The sequence below is a fragment of the Osmerus mordax genome, chromosome 25 (genome assembly GCF_038355195.1).
Source record: "Osmerus mordax isolate fOsmMor3 chromosome 25, fOsmMor3.pri, whole genome shotgun sequence".
Classification (NCBI taxonomy): Eukaryota; Metazoa; Chordata; class Actinopteri; order Osmeriformes; family Osmeridae; genus Osmerus; species Osmerus mordax.
Window position 1 is genome coordinate 3,556,797 of NC_090074.1, and position 17,862 is coordinate 3,574,658.

General features: G+C 40.8%; 4 protein-coding genes across 4 annotated transcripts; all 4 read right to left on the reverse strand.

Moving 5' to 3' along the window:
• Positions 1 to 868: 868 nt before the first annotated feature.
• Positions 869 to 2,520, reverse strand: LOC136933695 (olfactory receptor 6N1-like). Its single transcript, XM_067229186.1, is given in 7 exon segments — positions 869 to 1,078; positions 1,080 to 1,127; positions 1,129 to 1,155; positions 1,400 to 1,706; positions 1,900 to 2,077; positions 2,297 to 2,399; positions 2,401 to 2,520. Coding segments are annotated over 7 exon segments (993 nt in total).
• A 2,192-nt stretch (positions 2,521 to 4,712) lies between these two features.
• LOC136933726 (olfactory receptor 1500-like) lies at positions 4,713 to 6,354 on the reverse strand. The gene is made up of 4 exons (XM_067229236.1): positions 6,132 to 6,354; positions 5,736 to 5,913; positions 5,236 to 5,542; positions 4,713 to 5,000 (listed from the first exon to the last, which is right to left on the reverse strand). Exons 1-4 carry the CDS (start codon positions 6,352 to 6,354, stop codon positions 4,713 to 4,715), a joined length of 996 nt encoding a protein of 331 aa, XP_067085337.1.
• Positions 6,355 to 8,547: 2,193 nt separating this feature from the next.
• On the reverse strand, positions 8,548 to 10,183 carry LOC136933759 (olfactory receptor 1500-like). Its single transcript, XM_067229276.1, has 4 exons — positions 9,961 to 10,183; positions 9,565 to 9,742; positions 9,065 to 9,371; positions 8,548 to 8,835 (listed from the first exon to the last, which is right to left on the reverse strand). Exons 1-4 carry the CDS (start codon positions 10,181 to 10,183, stop codon positions 8,548 to 8,550), a joined length of 996 nt encoding a protein of 331 aa, XP_067085377.1.
• A 2,193-nt stretch (positions 10,184 to 12,376) lies between these two features.
• On the reverse strand, positions 12,377 to 14,022 carry LOC136933757 (olfactory receptor 1500-like). The gene is made up of 4 exons (XM_067229274.1): positions 13,800 to 14,022; positions 13,404 to 13,581; positions 12,904 to 13,210; positions 12,377 to 12,664 (listed from the first exon to the last, which is right to left on the reverse strand). Exons 1-4 carry the CDS (start codon positions 14,020 to 14,022, stop codon positions 12,377 to 12,379), a joined length of 996 nt encoding a protein of 331 aa, XP_067085375.1.
• Positions 14,023 to 17,862: the final 3,840 nt, after the last annotated feature.

The window sequence follows — 17,862 nt, forward strand, 5'->3', positions numbered from 1 at the left end:
AGGTGCTTGGGTTGGATTACTCTAGCTAAAACGTGATTATGCTGGCAGTAATTCAATCAATCAATGCAAGGGGTCTTAAGGTCGTCAAGAGTTGTTGCTCGCCCCCATTGTATATTTATAGTGCTCCATGATATTTTTATTGTAGCGATAAATGAACGAATGACAGCATGGCCCAGGTCAATCACTGATAGGCATGGTCCAAATAAACACGACTGCTGGTTATGGTCTACTTTAGCAAAAGTTTGTGTCATGACAAGCAATACAAATTCTTCCATCCATTCTCCCATCTTTGGAATTGGAATCATAATTTTACCTGTCTTCCAGTGATAGATTATAGATGTATTCTCAAGCATGGGAAGACATTACTGTATTTTAACATAACCAATGTCTATGACCAAATCACCTCAAATGAGCTATACGTATACTCGCACCTCGCTGGTTTGCAATAAATCATTATTGGAGAGTTGACGCCATCTTTTGGAATGAAATAAGTATTACAGGGTGGAGACGACAAACAAATCTACTTTGTAACAATAAGATTTATAGCGGTAGAGTAGTACGTTTGAATACAAATTAATCAACCTATCTTGTTTTACTGTCCTTGAATTGACTTGTGTTTCATTCATCCATTCACACACCCTAGGCGAGAAAAATCTAATGTCTTAAGCCAGTATGCTTTATTTTACGTTTAATAAAATATGCTGGACAGGATAATCAATCTAAAACGGCATGTTCTTTTTAGTAAATATTCCGGTTGTATCATATTCCTTTTGTCCCTAATTTCAGTCGGTCTTCCTCCTCAGTAAATGGGGTTGTTAACACAACGTTAGAAAACACCTCTATGTCACAGCTCTGACCCTAGTGTGTGTTATTTAGTGATGGAAGAGACTGTGTTGGTCTTCTGCAGGTCATTGCTTGTCCAGCGCTGGACCCAGCGACTGAGCAGCTGCTTGATCTCTTTGGTCCTGAGGCAGTAGATGAAGGGGTTGATGAGAGGGGGAAAGAGAGTGTAGAAGAGAGATGTGCCGATGCGGAGGTCAGTGGGCAACACCAGGGACGGACGAGGAAGGTAGAATACACGACGAACGAGGGATGTAGTAGATGAAGATGATTAGCCCTTGAGTGGCAACAGGTAGACAGGGTCTTCAGCTTGCCCTGGAAAGAACAGCACAGTGAGTTAGAGTTCAGTTTACAGGAATACACGACTGTACGCGCCCCCTCTCTGCCCCGCTCTTTCTCTCTCTTCCTTTCCCTTTCCCTTTCCCTTTCCCTCTCTCTCTCTCTCTCTCTCTCTTCTCTCTCCTCTCTCTCTCTCTCTCTCTCTCTCTCTCTCTCTCTCTCTCTCTCTCTCTCTCTCTCTCTCTCTCTCCCTCCCTCCCACACACACACTCACTCTCACCTGTAAGGTGGCCATCTTCATCACCGTGACAATGACACAGGCGTAGGACAAGATAATGAGGGACAGGGGCCCAAGGAGGACAAACATGGCCACCGAGGTAGTCCACCGCACGAGGGCAGAGAAATCTCCGCACCCAATCTGAGGGAGACCGACCAAATCACAGTAGACATGCAGGATCTTGTTGGATTTACAGTAAGGGACCAGCCGGGAATATTCGGAGGTGGAGACACCAGGGGTGATATTGGCTGCCATCCAGGAAAGGATTGATATGCCTGTCATGATCCTATTGGTCATCAACACAGGGTACCTGTTGAGAGGGGGGGCGGAGGTTGTAGTAGGAACAAAGTAAAGGGAACACTAGTAACATCACACTCCACTCCTTAATGCATATTTCACAGTAGCAAGATTAATAACAACACAAACTGTGCTTAGTGTAAACAGTGAATTTGTGCATAAAAACATCAACCTAATTTAGAAAGTAATTTAGTAATTGCTTGTGCCTGAGAGGGAAGCAGATAGCCAGACTGCGGTCCACAGCCATGGTCATCATGATGAGGGAGTTCAAGGTGCCAAAGAAATGTATTATATGTGCTTGGATCATGCAGGTGTGGAAGCCGATAGACCCATCGTTCCACCAGTAACGAGCGATGATTTTCGGCAGGGCTGCAGTGTCGAAGCCTGGGAAACACACAGAGACAGGTGGAACAAGAGCCCTTGCTGGTTCATTATCAGGTGCAGAGTCATGTTGGTCTAGGTCTTTTCAGCTCAGAAAGATGGACTGAGCGAGAGAGGATGCAGCAGAGAGAGAGAGGAACTGTAAACATTGTAAGATTCTGATTCTTGTTTCAACTGCCAATCTGTGTTCAAACAAGGGAAATATCCCTCTGCCTGTCTTACCGATGTCAGACAGGGCCAGACTGACCATGATGATGTACATGGGTTTCTGGAGGCTGTGTTCCACAGCAAACAGCACCACCAGCAGGAAGTTGCCCCCCACCGTGTATCACATAGAGGAAGAGGAACAACCAGGCCGTCAGGTTGTAGTACTCAGGCTGGATACCTGGGAAGCCCACGATGACAAACTCGGATGGCTGTGTAAAGGTGTTATTCACCTGGTTCATGTTGTACAGCGGTGTTCCCTGTGAGGGAATACAGAAGCAGACAGATTATTAAACAGAAACAGAGAGAGACATTAACATCACATTCACAGCCAGAGAATACACGGAGGAAGAACCTTCCCATTGAGAGTTACTTAGGCAGCTGTAGCTGAGTTGAATCTATCTTGTCTTCCAGTCCTTACCTCACCACAACTCCACCCCCCTGAGGTGAGTGAATGGGAGCTCACACAGCCTATCTGTTTAATACAAAGCTTGACCAGCCAACAGCCAATCACTGGCCTGGATGGATGACATGATGTCATTGTCCTGGTTCTGAGGGATTTGAATATTTTAATATGAATTGTTTAAAGGAGTTCAGCAGTGATAACTAACATGATTAAGCACATAAACCTGATACTTATCAGAATCAAGTGTTCTAGATTAGGGTTGGAGCAGAAAATCTCCAGTAAGGTAGCTCGATTTATAAGACAACGAGCTGTTAATGACTGAACTTCACTGATGCTAAGCTAGTAGAAAAAAAGTACCTGATATACACCACACTTCATTTTTTATATAATTACTTCACAAAAGAATTCAGACCACTGTTCAATTATATCTCACTGAATTGCAAATGGTACATTGAAATGTCTTTGTGTTTGATATTTTATTTAAAAGCACTGAAATACAAAATCTATATTATTGTAGGTTATATTGGTGTCATGGTAGGAGTAGTTTGAAGCATTGTGTTTAGAATGATTCATTCTGAGTTCCAAAATAAATAAATAAAATTGAATAATTACAAAGAAATTTTCTATTATTTGTTTTTGCAGTTCAGGTTTGTGTAAGAATTGATAAGTGGTTCTGAATTATTTTGCAAAGTAGGACCAATCAGTGCCATGTCTTCCTTTGATGAAAGCCACCACACTTTATTGCTGAATTTATATATACTGCTACACAATGTAGCTCATCTTCCTTTCTGGACCTATGACACTGTTTAACATTCACAGGTGGACCTTTAATACATATTGTGTGTACTCCTGCTCTAGAACAACAACAGGATAATCAGGGGGAGAAAATCACATTACTTAAACCTGTATGCTTTATTAAATGTTCCTTAAAAATAGTAGACAGTATAACCAATCTAGTAACATTGTCCTGGTTCTGAGGGATTTGGGAAATTTTAATATGAATTATTAAAGGATTTCCACAGCTACCCAATTTAGGTCCAGTTTGTTTTTTTTTGTTGATGTTAACAATAAAACGTTCACACAGATGAAAGACATTGTTTAAACTATGACACAATTACCTTGGCCTGCCTCCAACTGTAAACCATCAAAGAGTAACTAAACATCAAAATCCCTTTTTTGAATTGAACCCCTATGGTTAGAGGGGTTTAGCATGACTAAACTGATGAATCCCGGTTTGGATTCCGACAAAGAATTTGTGACATGAGTGCCTTTTCAAAGGATTCTGACATTTCACAAGGAAGGTTTTGAATGATTATTGACTTGTTGACGTGTTACTTTGAGCATTTGAGGAAGCCCCAAAATTACAATGATTTATTCTGTCATGGCAGTTAGAAGTGGATCTACCAAATACCAATGTCTGGTGGTTGAATATTTATGCAAGCAGGCAGGATATTTCATTTTTTTATATATATATTATCCAACATAATGTCTCCTTATAATGATTAATTCTGAGTTGTAATATTTTAAATAAAATCTTAATAATTTAAACAAAAGATTGATGCCCCAGTTGCCATTCAGTTACTTGTAAGAATCTTTAAAAGGGTCAGAATTATTTTGCAAAGTAGGACCAATCAGTGCCATGTCTTCCTTTGATGAAAGCCACCACACTTTATTGCTGAATTTATATATACTGCTACACAATGTAGCTCATCTTCCTTTCTGGACCTATGACACTGTTTAACATTCACAGGTGGACCTTTAATACATATTGTGTGTACTCCTGCTCTAGAACAACAACAGGATAATCAGGGGGAGAAAATCACATTACTTAAACCTGTATGCTTTATTAAATGTTCCATAACGTATGTTGAATAGTATAACAAATCTAACAACTATACGTTCTTTAAAGTAAATATATTGTGTCTTATTCCTTTTGTACATTATTTCAGTCTGTCTTCCTTCTCAGTAAATAGCTTGTTAACACAACCTTAGCAAACACCTTTATGTCACATTTGACCCTAGTGTGTGTTATTTAGTGATGGAAGAGACTGTGTTGGTCTTCCGCAGGTCATTGCTTGTCCAGCGCTGGACCCAGCGTCTGAGCAGCTGCTTGATCTCTTTGGTCCTGAGGCAGTAGATGAAGGGGTTGATGAGAGGGGGAAAGAGAGTGTAGAAGAGAGTTGTGCCGATGCGGAGGTCAGTGGGCAACACCAGGGACGGGATGAGGAAGGTAGAATACACGACGAAACGAGGGATGTAGTAGATGAAGATGATTAGCCCTTGAGTGGCACAGGTAGACAGGGTCTTCAGCTTGCCCTGGAAAGAACAGCACAGTGAGTTAGAGTTCAGTTTACAGGGACTACACGACTGTACGCGCCCTCTCTCTGCCCCGCTCTTTCTCTCTCTTCCTTTCCCTCTCTCTCTCTCTCTCTCTCTCTCTCTCTCTCTCTCTCTCTCTCTCTCTCTCTCTCTCTCTCTCTCTCTCTCTCTCTCTCTCTCTCTCTCTCTCTCTCTCTCCCTCCCTCCCTCCCACACACACACTCACTCTCACCTGTAAGGTGGCCATCTTCATCACCGTGACAATGACACAGGCGTAGGACAAGATAATGAGGGACAGGGGCCCAAGGAGGACAAACATGGCCACCGAGGTAGTCCTCTGCACGAGGGCAGAGAAATCTCCGCACCCAATCTGAGGGAGAGCGACCAAATCACAGTAGACATGCAGGATCTTGTTGGATTTACAGTAAGGGACCAGCCGGGAATAATCGGAGGTGGAGACACCAGGGGTGGTATTGGCTGCCATCCAGGAAAGGATTGATATGCCTGTCATGATCCTATTGCTCATCAACACAGGGTACCTGTTGAGAGGGGGGGCGGAGGTTGTAGTAGGAACAAAGTAAAGGGAACACTAGTAACATCACACTCCACTCCTTAATGCATATTTCACAGTAGCAAGATTAATAACAACACAAACTGTGCTTAGTGTAAACAGTGAATTTGTGCATAAAAACATCAACCTAATTTAGAAAGTAATTTAGTAATTGCTTGTGCCTGAGAGGGAAGCAGATAGCCAGACTGCGGTCCACAGCCATGGTCATCATGATGAGGGAGTTCAAGGTGCCAAAGAAATGTATTATATGTGCTTGGATCATGCAGGTGTGGAAGCTGATAGACCCATCGTTCCACCAGTAACGAGCGATGATTTTCGGCAGGGCTGCAGTGTCGAAGCCTGGGAAACACACAGAGACAGGTGGAACAAGAGCCCTTGCTGGTTCATTATCAGGTGCAGAGTCATGTTGGTCTAGTATTTTCAGCTCAGAAAGATGGACAGAGGGAGAGAGGATGCAGCAGAGAGAGAGAGGAACTGTAAACATTGCAAGATTCTGATTCTTGTTTCAACTGCCAATCTGTGTTCAAACAAGGGAAATATCCCTCTGCCTGTCTTACCGATGTCAGACAGGGCCAGACTGACCATGATGATGTACATGGGTTTCTTGAGGCTGTGTTCCACAGCAAACAGCACCACCAGCAGGAAGTTGCCCCCCACCGTGATCACATAGAGGAAGAGGAACAACCAGGCCGTCAGGTTGTAGTACTCAGGCTGGATACCTGGGAAGCCCACGATGACAAACTCGGATGGCTGTGTAAAGGTGTTATTCACCTGGTTCATGTTGTACAGCGGTGTTCCCTGCGAGGGAATACAGAAGCAGACAGATTATTAAACAGAAACAGAGAGAGAGACATTAACATCACATTCACAGCCAGAGAATACACGGAGGGAAGAACCTTCCCATTGAGAGTTACTTAGGCAGCTGTAGCTGAGTTGAATCTATCTTGTCTTCCAGTCCTTACCTCACCACAACTCCACCCCCTGAGGTGAGTGAATGGGAGCTCACACAGCCTATCTGTTTAATACAAAGCTTGACAAGCCAACAGCCAATCACTGGCCTGGATGGATGACATGATGTCATTGTCCTGGTTCTGAGGGATTTTGAATATTTTAATATCAATTATTAAAGGAGTTCAGCAGTGATAACTGACATGATTAAGCACATAAACCTGATACTTATCAGAATCAAGTGTTCTAGATTAGGGTTGGAGCAGAAATCTCCAGTAAGGTAGCTCGATTTATAAGACAACGAGCTGTTAATGACTGAACTTCACTGATGCTAAGCTAGTAGAAAAAAGTACCTGATATACACCACACTTCATTTTTTATATAAATTACTTCACAAAAGAATTCAGACCACTGTTCAATTATATCTCACTGAATTGCAAATGGTACATTGAAATGTCTTTGTGTTTGATATTTTATTTAAAAGCACTGAAATACAAAATCTATATTATTGTAGGTTATATTGGTGTCATGGTAGGAGTAGTTTGAAGCATTGTGTTTAGAATGATTCATTCTGAGTTCCAAAATAAATAAATAAAATTGAATAATTACAAAGAAATTTTCTATTATTTGTTCTTGCAGTTCAGGTTTGTGTAAGAATTGATAAGTGGTTCTGAATTATTTTGCAAAGTAGGACCAATCAGTGCCATGTCTTCCTTTGATGAAAGCCACCACACTTTATTGCTGAATTTATATATACTGCTACACAATGTAGCTCATCTTCCTTTCTGGACCTATGACACTGTTTAACATTCACAGGTGGACCTTTAATACATATTGTGTGTACTCCTGCTCTAGAACAACAACAGGATAATCAGGGGGAGAAAATCACATTACTTAAACCTGTATGCTTTATTAAATGTTCCTTAAAAATTAGTAGACAGTATAACCAATCTAGTAACGTTGTCCTAGTTCTGTGGGATATGGGAAATTTTAATATGAATTATTAAAGGATTTCCACAGCTACCCAATTTAGGTCCAGTTTGTTTTTTTGTTGATGTTAACAATAAAACGTTCACACAGATGAAAGACATTGTTTAAACTATGACACAATTACCTTGGCCTGCCTCCAACTGTAAACCATCAAAGAGTAACTAAACATCAAAATCCCTTTTTTGAATTGAACCCCTATGGTTAGAGGGGTTTAGCATGACTAAACTGATGAATCCCGGTTTGGATTCCGACAAAGAATTTGTGACATGAGTGCCTTTTCAAAGGATTCTGACATTTCACAAGGAAGGTTTTGAATGATTATTGACTTGTTGACGTGTTACTTTGAGCATTTGAGGAAGCCCCAAAATTACAATGATTTATTCTGTCATGGCAGTTAGAAGTGGATCTACCAAATACCAATGTCTGGTGGTTGAATATTTATGCAAGCAGGCAGGATATTTCATTTTTTTATATATATATTATCCAACATAATGTCTCCTTATAATGATTAATTCTGAGTTGTAATATTTTTAAATAAAATCTTAATAATTTAAACAAAAGATTGATGCCCCAGTTGCCATTCAGTTACTTGTAAGAATCTTTAAAAGGGTCAGAATTATTTTGCAAAGTAGGACCAATCAGTGCCATGTCTTCCTTTGATGAAAGCCACCACACTTTATTGCTGAATTTATATATACTGCTACACAATGTAGCTCATCTTCCTTTCTGGACCTATGACACTGTTTAACATTCACAGGTGGACCTTTAATACATATTGTGTGTACTCCTGCTCTAGAACAACAACAGGATAATCAGGGGGAGAAAATCACATTACTTAAACCTGTATGCTTTATTAAATGTTCCATAACGTATGTTGAATAGTATAACAAATCTAACAACTATACGTTCTTTAAAGTAAATATATTGTGTCTTATTCCTTTTGTACATTATTTCAGTCTGTCTTCCTTCTCAGTAAATAGCTTGTTAACACAACCTTAGCAAACACCTTTATGTCACATTTGACCCTAGTGTGTGTTATTTAGTGATGGAAGAGACTGTGTTGGTCTTCCGCAGGTCATTGCTTGTCCAGCGCTGGACCCAGCGTCTGAGCAGCTGCTTGATCTCTTTGGTCCTGAGGCAGTAGATGAAGGGGTTGATGAGAGGGGGAAAGAGAGTGTAGAAGAGAGTTGTGCCGATGCGGAGGTCAGTGGGCAACACCAGGGACGGGACGAGGAAGGTAGAATACACGACGAAACGAGGGATGTAGTAGATGAAGATGATTAGCCCTTGAGTGGCACAGGTAGACAGGGTCTTCAGCTTGCCCTGGAGAGAACAGCACAGTGAGTTAGAGTTCAGTTTACAGGGACTACACGACTGTACGCGCCCTCTCTCTGCCCCGCTCTTTCTCTCTCTTCCTTTCCCTCTCTCTCTCTCTCTCTCTCTCTCTCTCTCTCTCTCTCTCTCTCTCTCTCTCTCTCTCTCTCTCTCTCTCTCTCTCTCTCTCTCTCTCTCTCTCTCCCTCCCTCCCTCCCACACACACACTCACTCTCACCTGTAAGGTGGCCATCTTCATCACCGTGACAATGACACAGGCGTAGGACAAGATAATGAGGGACAGGGGCCCAAGGAGGACAAACATGGCCACCGAGGTAGTCCTCTGCACGAGGGCAGAGAAATCTCCGCACCCAATCTGAGGGAGAGCGACCAAATCACAGTAGACATGCAGGATCTTGTTGGATTTACAGTAAGGGACCAGCCGGGAATAATCGGAGGTGGAGACACCAGGGGTGGTATTGGCTGCCATCCAGGAAAGGATTGATATGCCTGTCATGATCCTATTGCTCATCAACACAGGGTACCTGTTGAGAGGGGGGGCGGAGGTTGTAGTAGGAACAAAGTAAAGGGAACACTAGTAACATCACACTCCACTCCTTAATGCATATTTCACAGTAGCAAGATTAATAACAACACAAACTGTGCTTAGTGTAAACAGTGAATTTGTGCATAAAAACATCAACCTAATTTAGAAAGTAATTTAGTAATTGCTTGTGCCTGAGAGGGAAGCAGATAGCCAGACTGCGGTCCACAGCCATGGTCATCATGATGAGGGAGTTCAAGGTGCCAAAGAAATGTATTATATGTGCTTGGATCATGCAGGTGTGGAAGCCGATAGACCCATCGTTCCACCAGTAACGAGCGATGATTTTCGGCAGGGCTGCAGTGTCGAAGCCTGGGAAACACACAGAGACAGGTGGAACAAGAGCCCTTGCTGGTTCATTATCAGGTGCAGAGTCATGTTGGTCTAGTATTTTCAGCTCAGAAAGATGGACAGAGGGAGAGAGGATGCAGCAGAGAGAGAGAGGAACTGTAAACATTGCAAGATTCTGATTCTTGTTTCAACTGCCAATCTGTGTTCAAACAAGGGAAATATCCCTCTGCCTGTCTTACCGATGTCAGACAGGGCCAGACTGACCATGATGATGTACATGGGTTTCTTGAGGCTGTGTTCCACAGCAAACAGCACCACCAGCAGGAAGTTGCCCCCCACCGTGATCACATAGAGGAAGAGGAACAACCAGGCCGTCAGGTTGTAGTACTCAGGCTGGATACCTGGGAAGCCCACGATGACAAACTCGGATGGCTGTGTAAAGGTGTTATTCACCTGGTTCATGTTGTACAGCGGTGTTCCCTGCGAGGGAATACAGAAGCAGACAGATTATTAAACAGAAACAGAGAGAGAGACATTAACATCACATTCACAGCCAGAGAATACACGGAGGGAAGAACCTTCCCATTGAGAGTTACTTAGGCAGCTGTAGCTGAGTTGAATCTATCTTGTCTTCCAGTCCTTACCTCACCACAACTCCACCCCCTGAGGTGAGTGAATGGGAGCTCACACAGCCTATCTGTTTAATACAAAGCTTGACAAGCCAACAGCCAATCACTGGCCTGGATGGATGACATGATGTCATTGTCCTGGTTCTGAGGGATTTTGAATATTTTAATATCAATTATTAAAGGAGTTCAGCAGTGATAACTGACATGATTAAGCACATAAACCTGATACTTATCAGAATCAAGTGTTCTAGATTAGGGTTGGAGCAGAAATCTCCAGTAAGGTAGCTCGATTTATAAGACAACGAGCTGTTAATGACTGAACTTCACTGATGCTAAGCTAGTAGAAAAAAGTACCTGATATACACCACACTTCATTTTTTATATAAATTACTTCACAAAAGAATTCAGACCACTGTTCAATTATATCTCACTGAATTGCAAATGGTACATTGAAATGTCTTTGTGTTTGATATTTTATTTAAAAGCACTGAAATACAAAATCTATATTATTGTAGGTTATATTGGTGTCATGGTAGGAGTAGTTTGAAGCATTGTGTTTAGAATGATTCATTCTGAGTTCCAAAATAAATAAATAAAATTGAATAATTACAAAGAAATTTTCTATTATTTGTTCTTGCAGTTCAGGTTTGTGTAAGAATTGATAAGTGGTTCTGAATTATTTTGCAAAGTAGGACCAATCAGTGCCATGTCTTCCTTTGATGAAAGCCACCACACTTTATTGCTGAATTTATATATACTGCTACACAATGTAGCTCATCTTCCTTTCTGGACCTATGACACTGTTTAACATTCACAGGTGGACCTTTAATACATATTGTGTGTACTCCTGCTCTAGAACAACAACAGGATAATCAGGGGGAGAAAATCACATTACTTAAACCTGTATGCTTTATTAAATGTTCCTTAAAAATTAGTAGACAGTATAACCAATCTAGTAACGTTGTCCTGGTTCTGTGGGATATGGGAAATTTTAATATGAATTATTAAAGGATTTCCACAGCTACCCAATTTAGGTCCAGTTTGTTTTTTTGTTGATGTTAACAATAAAACGTTCACACAGATGAAAGACATTGTTTAAACTATGACACAATTACCTTGGCCTGCCTCCAACTGTAAACCATCAAAGAGTAACTAAACATCAAAATCCCTTTTTTGAATTGAACCCCTATGGTTAGAGGGGTTTAGCATGACTAAACTGATGAATCCCGGTTTGGATTCCGACAAAGAATTTGTGACATGAGTGCCTTTTCAAAGGATTCTGACATTTCACAAGGAAGGTTTTGAATGATTATTGACTTGTTGACGTGTTACTTTGAGCATTTGAGGAAGCCCCAAAATTACAATGATTTATTCTGTCATGGCAGTTAGAAGTGGATCTACCAAATACCAATGTCTGGTGGTTGAATATTTATGCAAGCAGGCAGGATATTTCATTTTTTTATATATATATTATCCAACATAATGTCTCCTTATAATGATTAATTCTGAGTTGTAATATTTTTAAATAAAATCTTAATAATTTAAACAAAAGATTGATGCCCCAGTTGCCATTCAGTTACTTGTAAGAATCTTTAAAAGGGTCAGAATTATTTTGCAAAGTAGGACCAATCAGTGCCATGTCTTCCTTTGATGAAAGCCACCACACTTTATTGCTGAATTTATATATACTGCTACACAATGTAGCTCATCTTCCTTTCTGGACCTATGACACTGTTTAACATTCACAGGTGGACCTTTAATACATATTGTGTGTACTCCTGCTCTAGAACAACAACAGGATAATCAGGGGGAGAAAATCACATTACTTAAACCTGTATGCTTTATTAAATGTTCCATAACGTATGTTGAATAGTATAACAAATCTAACAACTATACGTTCTTTAAAGTAAATATATTGTGTCTTATTCCTTTTGTACATTATTTCAGTCTGTCTTCCTTCTCAGTAAATAGCTTGTTAACACAACCTTAGCAAACACCTTTATGTCACATTTGACCCTAGTGTGTGTTATTTAGTGATGGAAGAGACTGTGTTGGTCTTCCGCAGGTCATTGCTTGTCCAGCGCTGGACCCAGCGTCTGAGCAGCTGCTTGATCTCTTTGGTCCTGAGGCAGTAGATGAAGGGGTTGATGAGAGGGGGAAAGAGAGTGTAGAAGAGAGTTGTGCCGATGCGGAGGTCAGTGGGCAACACCAGGGACGGGACGAGGAAGGTAGAATACACGACGAAACGAGGGATGTAGTAGATGAAGATGATTAGCCCTTGAGTGGCACAGGTAGACAGGGTCTTCAGCTTGCCCTGGAAAGAACAGCACAGTGAGTTAGAGTTCAGTTTACAGGGACTACACGACTGTACGCGCCCTCTCTCTGCCCCGCTCTTTCTCTCTCTTCCTTTCCCTCTCTCTCTCTCTCTCTCTCTCTCTCTCTCTCTCTCTCTCTCTCTCTCTCTCTCTCTCTCTCTCTCTCTCTCTCTCTCTCTCTCTCTCTCTCTCTCTCTCTCTCTCCCTCCCTCCCTCCCACACACACACTCACTCTCACCTGTAAGGTGGCCATCTTCATCACCGTGACAATGACACAGGCGTAGGACAAGATAATGAGGGACAGGGGCCCAAGGAGGACAAACATGGCCACCGAGGTAGTCCTCTGCACGAGGGCAGAGAAATCTCCGCACCCAATCTGAGGGAGAGCGACCAAATCACAGTAGACATGCAGGATCTTGTTGGATTTACAGTAAGGGACCAGCCGGGAATAATCGGAGGTGGAGACACCAGGGGTGGTATTGGCTGCCATCCAGGAAAGGATTGATATGCCTGTCATGATCCTATTGCTCATCAACACAGGGTACCTGTTGAGAGGGGGGGCGGAGGTTGTAGTAGGAACAAAGTAAAGGGAACACTAGTAACATCACACTCCACTCCTTAATGCATATTTCACAGTAGCAAGATTAATAACAACACAAACTGTGCTTAGTGTAAACAGTGAATTTGTGCATAAAAACATCAACCTAATTTAGAAAGTAATTTAGTAATTGCTTGTGCCTGAGAGGGAAGCAGATAGCCAGACTGCGGTCCACAGCCATGGTCATCATGATGAGGGAGTTCAAGGTGCCAAAGAAATGTATTATATGTGCTTGGATCATGCAGGTGTGGAAGCTGATAGACCCATCGTTCCACCAGTAACGAGCGATGATTTTCGGCAGGGCTGCAGTGTCGAAGCCTGGGAAACACACAGAGACAGGTGGAACAAGAGCCCTTGCTGGTTCATTATCAGGTGCAGAGTCATGTTGGTCTAGTATTTTCAGCTCAGAAAGATGGACAGAGGGAGAGAGGATGCAGCAGAGAGAGAGAGGAACTGTAAACATTGCAAGATTCTGATTCTTGTTTCAACTGCCAATCTGTGTTCAAACAAGGGAAATATCCCTCTGCCTGTCTTACCGATGTCAGACAGGGCCAGACTGACCATGATGATGTACATGGGTTTCTTGAGGCTGTGTTCCACAGCAAACAGCACCACCAGCAGGAAGTTGCCCCCCACCGTGATCACATAGAGGAAGAGGAACAACCAGGCCGTCAGGTTGTAGTACTCAGGCTGGATACCTGGGAAGCCCACGATGACAAACTCGGATGGCTGTGTAAAGGTGTTATTCACCTGGTTCATGTTGTACAGCGGTGTTCCCTGCGAGGGAATACAGAAGCAGACAGATTATTAAACAGAAACAGAGAGAGAGACATTAACATCACATTCACAGCCAGAGAATACACGGAGGGAAGAACCTTCCCATTGAGAGTTACTTAGGCAGCTGTAGCTGAGTTGAATCTATCTTGTCTTCCAGTCCTTACCTCACCACAACTCCACCCCCTGAGGTGAGTGAATGGGAGCTCACACAGCCTATCTGTTTAATACAAAGCTTGACAAGCCAACAGCCAATCACTGGCCTGGATGGATGACATGATGTCATTGTCCTGGTTCTGAGGGATTTTGAATATTTTAATATCAATTATTAAAGGAGTTCAGCAGTGATAACTGACATGATTAAGCACATAAACCTGATACTTATCAGAATCAAGTGTTCTAGATTAGGGTTGGAGCAGAAATCTCCAGTAAGGTAGCTCGATTTATAAGACAACGAGCTGTTAATGACTGAACTTCACTGATGCTAAGCTAGTAGAAAAAAGTACCTGATATACACCACACTTCATTTTTTATATAAATTACTTCACAAAATAATTCAGACCACTGTTCAATTATATCTCACTGAATTGCAAATGGTACATTGAAATGTCTTTGTGTTTGATATTTTATTTAAAAGCACTGAAATACAAAATCTATATTATTGTAGGTTATATTGGTGTCATGGTAGGAGTAGTTTGAAGCATTGTGTTTAGAATGATTCATTCTGAGTTCCAAAATAAATAAATAAAATTGAATAATTACAAAGAAATTTTCTATTATTTGTTTTTGCAGTTCAGGTTTGTGTAAGAATTGATAAGTGGTTCTGAATTATTTTGCAAAGTAGGACCAATCAGTGCCATGTCTTCCTTTGATGAAAGCCACCACACTTTATTGCTGAATTTATATATACTGCTACACAATGTAGCTCATCTTCCTTTCTGGACCTATGACACTGTTTAACATTCACAGGTGGACCTTTAATACATATTGTGTGTACTCCTGCTCTAGAACAACAACAGGATAATCAGGGGGAGAAAATCACATTACTTAAACCTGTATGCTTTATTAAATGTTCCTTAAAAATTAGTAGACAGTATAACCAATCTAGTAACATTGTCCTGGTTCTGAGGGATTTGGGAAATTTTAATATGAATTATTAAAGGATTTCCACAGCTACCCAATTTAGGTCCAGTTTGTTTTTTTGTTGATGTTAACAATAAAACGTTCACACAGATGAAAGACATTGTTTAAACTATGACACAATTACCTTGGCCTGCCTCCAACTGTAAACCATCAAAGAGTAACTAAACATCAAAATCCCTTTTTTGAATTGAACCCCTATGGTTAGAGGGGTTTAGCATGACTAAACTGATGAATCCCGGTTTGGATTCCGACAAAGAATTTGTGACATGAGTGCCTTTTCAAAGGATTCTGACATTTCACAAGGAAGGTTTTGAATGATTATTGACTTGTTGACGTGTTACTTTGAGCATTTGAGGAAGCCCCAAAATTACAATGATTTATTCTGTCATGGCAGTTAGAAGTGGATCTACCAAATACCAATGTCTGGTGGTTGAATATTTATGCAAGCAGGCAGGATATTTCATTTTTTTATATATATATTATCCAACATAATGTCTCCTTATAATGATTATTAATTGGGTGTGCTCAAGCCTTCGGCGAGAGCACAACCTTTGTTCTCTCACATATATATTATTATTATTATTATTATTTTTATTTCTTTTTGCCCCCCTAAAACTCAGTAAATACTTGGCCTACATAGACAACGTAGGTGTCAAAAGTTTCGTCTTGGTAGCGATTGAGTTGCTTCTATTGGAATTTACGTTCCGTTGCATGGTTTAAGCTTAAATTAAGTTTTTGTGGCGAAAAGTGAAGCTAACGGTGGCTAATTTGCTAGCCACAGTCACTGACGTTACTAACGTCACTGCGTCACTAACGTCACGAAAACACGCGTGACTACCTTTGCCAGAACATTCGTTTAGCATCTGTTAACTTGGGGGATAGCTAGGCTAACTATAGCTTTACTGCAAGGCAGCTGCAGAAACGCCACAAGAAAAGAGGCCAGGGTGATAACTATTTACTCATTTTACTTTGTGATATGACACACAATTGTGATGTGTAATGTACAATATAAGCTGATATTATTAAGGAAGTACATCTACTTTCGGAAACAGTAGTCTACTATTTCACTGAAGTATTAGCATCATGACATTAGCCTGTGTTTCCCGGGCAACACATACTACAGTGGTCTATGATGTAGCGTTATCTGTTTTCAATCGTTAAAATAAACATTCCTCACATATACATTTTCGTTGTAGGATTTATTCTGACATTAGAAAACAATTTGTTGGTGAAATTACCATTACCTGTGGTTTCAAACCAGTGTAGCTCACTGCAACGCTGTAGCTTACGCGAGACACACTACAAAAACATCTAGCTACAGTACACAGCTGTTTAGGAAGTCAAACGGCGACAGAAAATGTTCGGCACTCCCCTTACTTAAATCAAAAGTCTATCTAACTACTAACCTGAACTTCATTGCCACAGCCTAAACGTTGTCAATCTGTTCATGAAAATAATTAATTTCAGCCTAAACCGTACAACGGAACGTTTAATCGAATTCAACCAACACAATCGCTATCAAGACGAACACAGCAGTAGTCTAGTACTGTACTGTAGTAGTAGAATTTACCGGGGCAGCTTCTCCACACAGGGCTATATCGCATTTTGAGTTGTTACTGACAATGATCGCTACCAGTGAGCTTTTTATGAATGAGCTATTTTCCACTAAATAAATGTCAAGCTTATTTACGTTTTTGGGGGCATATTTTCAGTTAGCAGATGGTACTGTTTGAATCGCGATTCTATCTTCTGCCGGTAAAGTCGTAGAATAATCTTCAAAGGGGGTTCTTTATTATTGAATGAATGCAATATGAGTAGGCTAAATGCCTGAAAATATCACGAGAAGGGACAACTTAAAAGGACGTTTAAGTCATAGAGATTAGGTCCATTTGTACACCGGTCTGCCAAATGTATTCGTTTTGATTCAGCCTGTCAGCTGCCTCTTGCAGGGGAAATGAGAAGACATCATATTTCATTCTACACTTCACTCGTATTTTGAGTTGTAAATGAGCAGCAAAAAAAAGATGCTTTTAAATCTATGTAATCTTTATAAATAATAAGTAGGCCCGATGCATTTTTATATAAAATATACAGACCCCTGTGCAACCGACGCAAGCAAGCACACCCTACAATTTCCCCAGAAATTGTATCCTCTCTAGTTCTGAGTTGTAATATTTTTAAATAAAATCGTAATAATTTAAACAAAAGATTGATGCCCCAGTTGCCATTCAGTTACTTGTAAGAATCTTTAAAAGGGTCAGAATTATTTTGCAAAGTAGGACCAATCAGTGCCATGTCTTCCTTTGATGAAAGCCACCACACTTTATTGCTGAATTTATATATACTGCTACACAATGTAGCTCATCTTCCTTTCTGGACCTATGACACTGTTTAACATTCACAGGTGGACCTTTAATACATATTGTGTGTACTCCTGCTCTAGAACAACAACAGGATAATCAGGGGGAGAAAATCACATTACTTAAACCTGTATGCTTTATTAAATGTTCCATAACGTATGTTGAATAGTATAACAAATCTAACAACTATACGTTCTTTAAAGTAAATATATTGTGTCTTATTCCTTTTGTACATTATTTCAGTCTGTCTTCCTTCTCAGTAAATAGCTTGTTAACACAACCTTAGCAAACACCTTTATGTCACATTTGACCCTAGTGTGTG

Bases quoted from the DNA above. Each gene is read 5' to 3' on its own strand.
- LOC136933726 (XM_067229236.1), bottom strand. From the start codon at position 6,354: ATGAACCAGGTGAATAACACCTTTACACAGCCATCCGAGTTTGTCATC. The intron at 5,543-5,735 runs GCACAAGCAATT...CCCTCTCAACAG, and splicing joins GCTATCTGCTTCCCTCTCAG to GTACCCTGTGTTGATGAGCA. The intron at 5,001-5,235 runs GTGAGAGTGAGT...TGTTCTTTCCAG, and splicing joins TGAAGATGGCCACCTTACAG to GGCAAGCTGAAGACCCTGTC.
- LOC136933759 (XM_067229276.1), bottom strand. From the start codon at position 10,183: ATGAACCAGGTGAATAACACCTTTACACAGCCATCCGAGTTTGTCATC. The intron at 9,743-9,960 runs GTAAGACAGGCA...TGTGTTTCCCAG, and splicing joins TCTGGCCCTGTCTGACATCG to GCTTCGACACTGCAGCCCTG. The intron at 9,372-9,564 runs GCACAAGCAATT...CCCTCTCAACAG, and splicing joins GCTATCTGCTTCCCTCTCAG to GTACCCTGTGTTGATGAGCA.
- LOC136933757 (XM_067229274.1), bottom strand. From the start codon at position 14,022: ATGAACCAGGTGAATAACACCTTTACACAGCCATCCGAGTTTGTCATC. The intron at 13,582-13,799 runs GTAAGACAGGCA...TGTGTTTCCCAG, and splicing joins TCTGGCCCTGTCTGACATCG to GCTTCGACACTGCAGCCCTG. The intron at 13,211-13,403 runs GCACAAGCAATT...CCCTCTCAACAG, and splicing joins GCTATCTGCTTCCCTCTCAG to GTACCCTGTGTTGATGAGCA.